Here is a 5,468-nt window from a genome sequence, read left to right as displayed (position 1 = left end):
TAATAAAACAGAAATGCATAAATGATATAATAAAGCTACTTGGGAGGATGAGGCAAGAGACTCACTAAAGCCCAAGATTTGGAGGTTGCTATGAGCTGTGACGCCACAGTACTCTACCAAGGGCAACATAATGATACTTTGTCTCAAAAAAAAAAAAAAAAAAAAAGAATGTGTTTATGATTTCCAGTAAAAACTTAGGGGAAAAAAATAGCAGAGAATGATCATTTTTCTTGACTATGTTTAAATTTCCTCTGGAAGAACCTTGATAATTCAAATATTGTGGGGTACAAATGAAGAATATGAAAACACTGAAGAAGGCAGGTTACCACACACAAGCTCACCTGATGTGCAACTCCTTTAAGCGGCCCTGTCGGGTCCAAGTACGTGAGGCATGAGATTGCACTTGGAGACTGGCACCAGGTACCTTCCTCCGGATCCCAGAGAATGCAGAAGGCTTCTTTTTGGACAGTATCTTTGGAGAATAAGGTTTCTTAACAGCACCATCTTGCAGTAATTGACTTGCTCCATCCCTAAAAGACCTTAAACATGAGAAGTAAGGAGGCAAGAAGAAAACAAAATTATCTCTGCATGATTATCAAATAGATAAGCTCACTGAGAGAGATAGTAACTATGCTTCAAGGACAGTAAGCAGCCCAATCTCTGACAGAAACATGGGCCAGCTACTGGAGGTGAGTACAGCTGGGTTGGCTCTGGGCAGGTTCTGCAGAGCTGGAGGGTATCCTGGAGTCATTAGGTCTAACACACTCTTTTGTAGAAGGCAATTTTAAGGGGAGTAATGTGCAAATGTGAACCAAGTTCCTTTATATAAAGAATAATTCAGAAAGATTTTCAGATAAGATGACTTTGCTATCAATATGAAACCACATACTTTTACTAAACATTAAATTTTTTTTTTTTTTTTTTTTTTTGAGACAGAGCCTCAAGCTGTCGCCCTGGGTAGAGTGCTGTGGCATCACAGCTCATAGCAACCTCCAATTCCTGGGCTCAAGCAATTCTCCTGCCTCCTCCTCCCAAGTAGGTGGCACTACAGGCGCCTGCCACAACACCGGGCTATTTTTTTGGTTGCAGCCGTCATTGTTGTTTGGTGGGCCTGGGCTAGATCCAAACCCACCAGCTCAGGTGTATGTGGCTGGTGCCTTAGCCACTTGAAATTTTTGACCATTAATTCCACATCAGAAAAATTAAGAGATTGTCTTTTACAATTATGGATGGAAAAAGTAGCGCCAAAACCCTGTGGTGTTGAATGGGAAAATGGAGGTATTGGTATGAACTAATGATTTAAACAATAACAAAAAAGTCTATTTCAGAGCTCTGCCCATAAGAAATACCAGGAGCAATAACATCCCGTTAGAAATGAGCATATCTAGAAACCAAAGATTGTCTCTGAACAGCGTTCTCTACTAAAAGGAACCAGGGCTCCTTAAAGAAATGGCTGCCTTTCAGGACAAGGGAAAAATAAGATAAGCCTAGAATATCTTATTGGGTTCAAAGAATGATGAGGGCATGTTAAAAAGATACAGGAACAAGGGCGGCGCCTGTGGCTCAAAGGAGTAAGGCACTGGCCTCATATGCCAGAGGTGGTGTGTTCAAACCCAGCCCTGGCCAAAAACTGCAAAAAAAAAAAAAAGATACAGGAAGGAGCTTGAAAAGGCTTCTGGTGCCCAATTTGGGACAGTTTGAGCAATAACAATTTGAGCAATTAAAACCAATTAATAAAACAGAAATGCATAAATGATATAATAAACCTGAGCTCACAGGTTTAAGATCAGCCTAAATCAGAGCGAGATCCCACCTCTAAAAAATAGCCGGGTGTAGGCAGTGCCTATTGCTCAGTGAGTAGGGTGCCGGTCCCGTATTCCGGAGGCAGTGGGTTCAAACCCAGCACTGGCCAAAAACTGCAAAAAAAAAAAAAAAAAAAAAAAAAAGAACAGCCAAGAGTAGTGGCAGGCACCTGTACCCAGCTACTTGGGAAGCTGAGGCAAGAAAATCACTTAAGCCCAGGAGTTTGAGGTTGCTTTCACCTGTGATACCATGGCAGGCACTCTACCAATGGTGACAAAATAAGACTCTGTTTCAAAAAAAAAAAAAAAAAGAAAAGAAAACCCAAACAGATATGCGGAAAAAATAAACTATCCACATTTAAAACTAATATAACCATGTAATGAGACATAATGCAAGTTCCAAAATATTTCAAACACCTGAAATTATACACAGTATATTCTTTGATGATATAGCAATTAAGTATAAAAATCAATAACCTAAAGGTAATTAGAAAATCCTTGCATATAATTGGAAATCAAGAAATATATACCTGGCTTAGTGCCTGTAGCTCAGTGAGTAGGGTGCCATCCACATACACCAAGGCTGGTGGGTTCGAGCCCAGCCTGGGCCAGCTAAACAATGACAACTACAACCAAAACATTAGCCAGGTGTTGTAGCAGGCACCTGTAGTTCCAGCTGCTCAAGAGGCTAAGGCAAGAGAATTACTTAAGCCCAAGAGTTTGAGGTTGCTGTGAGCTGTGACGCCACAGCAATCTACCAAGGGCGACATAATAAGACTCTGTCTCAGCTCGGCGCCTGTGGCTCAAGAGCCTAAGGTACCAGCCACATACACCTGAGCTGGTGGGTTCGAATCCAGCCCAGGCCCGCCAAACAACAATGACGGCTACAACCAAAAAATAGCCAGGCGTTGTGGTGGGCACCTGTAGTCCCAGCTACTTGGGAGGTGGACGCAGGAGACTCGCATGAGCCCAGTAGTTAGAGGTTGCTATGAGCTGTGATGCCACAGCACTCTACCCAGGGTGACAGCTTGAGGCTCTGTCTCAAAAAAAAAAAAAAGTGTGTGTGTGTGTGTGTATATATATATCTTAGTGGAAATTAACAAGTATGTTTAAATTGTAATAAAAACTCTACATATCAATATATAGAATGCAAATACAGTCATGCTTAGATGAAAATACATAGCATTAAGTGCATATACTATTATATAAAGAATTAAGACTAGGACAGTGCCTGTGGCTCAGTGAATAGGGTGCCCACCCCATATACCAAGGGTGGTGGGTTCAAACCTGACCCTGGCCAAACTGCAACAAAAAAATAGCTGGGCGTTGTGGTGGGTGCCTGTACTCCCAGCTACTCGGGAGGCTGAGGCAAGAGAATCACCTAAGCCCAAGAGCTCAAGGTTGCTGTGAGCTATGATGCCACAGCACTCTAACGAGGGCGATAAAGTGAGACTCAGTCTCTACAAAAAAAAAGATTAAGATTCAAAACTCAATGAGCTACAGATCCATCTTAAGAAGAAAAAGAACAAATTAAGCCCAAATATCAGAGAAAATAATAAAGAGCAGAAATTAACGTGCTAGTATGCCAGACATCTCCAAGACCACCCCGAGGTTCAGTGACTCACTATATAGAGGACTCTGCATATATTAATTGCTATACTTAAGGCTGTGATTTACTATAGAAAAAAGATACAAAGCAAAATCCACAAAGGGGTACAGAGGAATAGAAAAAGGCTAGCAGAAATCAGGTACAAGCTTCTAAGAGTCCCCTCCCAGTGGAATTCTACTGAATACCCTCGGTTCCTCCAGCAGTGAATTATGACAAGTGGGAAGCATCGTCTACCAAGAAAGTTTATTAGAGACTCAGTACCCAAAGTTTTTATTGGGGGCTGGTCATACAAGCATCCTCTGCCTAACATATACCAAAATTGTACAAATAGTGTAGGCACAGTTAATGGTTCTTATGAGTTAGGGAATGGTGGGAACACTCCCCAAATCTAAGTTTATGATACCAGTCAAGAGCCAAATTTGTAAGCAGGACTTTTTTTTTTTTTTGCAGTTTTTGTCCAGGGCTGGGTTTGAACCTGCCACCTCTGGCATATGGGGCCGGGTGTCCTACTCCGTTGAGCTATATGCGCCTTCCATGGACTTTTTTTTTCCTTTCTAGAGACAGAGTCTTACTTTGTTGCCCTTGGTAGAGTACTATGGCATCATAGCTCACAGCAACCTCCAGTTCCTAGGCTCAGTGATTCTCTTGCCTCAGTCTCCTGAGCAGCCAGGACCACAGGCGCCTACCACAAAGCCCAGCTTTTTGTTGCTGTTTGGCCAGGCTGGGTTTGAACTCGCTATCCTTGGTGAATGGGGCCAGTGCCCCACCCACTGAATCAAGGGTGCCACCTGTAAGCAGGACTTTCTAAGAAAGTAGCCTCAGGCCTGCTATGTTTTTTTCATATCCATTTTCAAATGGATAATAAACATAAAGAGAAGATTAACGTTGGTTCTTTAAACAGATTAATAAAGTTGATGGCCAGTGAAACTGATCAAGAAGAGAGAAAGCCAAATAAACCAATATTGGGGATGAGAAGAAACATCACTACAGAACCCAAGAACATGTTACAAACAACTTAATAAAAATAAATTTGAAGGGGCTAGGCATGGTAGCTCATGCCTGTAATCCCAGCACTCTGGGAGGCCGAGGCAGGTGGATTGCCCGAGCTCACAGGTTCGAGACCAGCATGAGCCAGAGCAAGACCTCATCTCTAAAAATAACCCAGCATTGTGGCGGGCACCTATAGTCTCACCTACTCAGAAGGCTGAGGCAACAGAATTGCTTGTACCCAAGAGTTAGAGCTTGCTGTGAGCTATGACGTCACAACACTCTACCAAGGGTAATAAAGTGAGACTGTCTCAAATTAAAAAAAAAATTTAGGGCGGTGCCTGGGATCAAAGGAGTAGGGCTCAGGCCCCATATGCAGGAGGTGGCGGGTTCAAACCCAGCCCCGGCCAAAAACTGCAAAATAAATTTAAAGATGTAGGTAAAACAGATAAATGCAAAAATAAAACTCCAGGACTAGATGGCCTTGCTGTCAAATTCTACCAAAATTTAAGGAATACTCATGCCAATGTCATATGACTCTTCCAAAAAAAAAAAGAAAAAAAGGAGGTGGCACCTGTAGCTCAGTGGGTAGGGTGCTGGCCACAAACACTAAAGCTGACAGGTTCAAACCCAGCTGGGGTTTAGCCTGGGCCAGCTAAAACAACGACAACTACAACAAAAAAACAGCCAGGCATTATGGCAGGCACCTGTAGTCCCAGCTACTTGGGAGGCTGAGGAAAGAGAATCACTTAAGACCAAGAGTTTGAGGTTGCTGTGAGCCATGACGTCACAGCACTCTACCCAGGATGACAGCTTGAGACTCTGTCTCAAAAAAAAAAAAAGAACACTATCCACTGCAAATCTTCATAAACCCAGGTGGTTTTACTTGACCAGCCATAACCATTATATAAAACCTGAAAAGAACATTTTTTTTAATTCAATCATAGCTGTGTACATTAATGCAGTCATGGGGTACAATGTGCTGGTGAACACAGCCTTTATGGCATTTTCTTAGTTATTGTGTTAAGACAGTTATACTCTACATTTAGTAAATTTCTTTTTTTTTTTTT

General features: G+C 42.2%; 1 protein-coding gene across 1 annotated transcript in view; it reads right to left on the bottom strand.

The window, feature by feature from the left end:
* Positions 1-5,468, bottom strand: part of SFI1 (SFI1 centrin binding protein) — a 122,985-nt gene that overhangs the window by 106,697 nt on the left and 10,820 nt on the right. The window contains exon 2 of the mRNA XM_023517675.1: positions 342-539. Coding sequence (XP_023373443.1) covers positions 342-539 — 198 coding nt within the window. The remainder of the gene's footprint in view (positions 1-341; positions 540-5,468) is intronic.

Source organism: Otolemur garnettii, unplaced genomic scaffold (genome assembly GCF_000181295.1).
Source record: "Otolemur garnettii isolate 467f Iridium unplaced genomic scaffold, OtoGar3 scaffold00116, whole genome shotgun sequence".
Lineage (NCBI taxonomy): Eukaryota > Metazoa > Chordata > Mammalia > Primates > Galagidae > Otolemur > Otolemur garnettii.
Note: the sequence above shows the minus strand (reverse complement) of the source record. Positions and strands in the feature narration are given on the sequence as shown.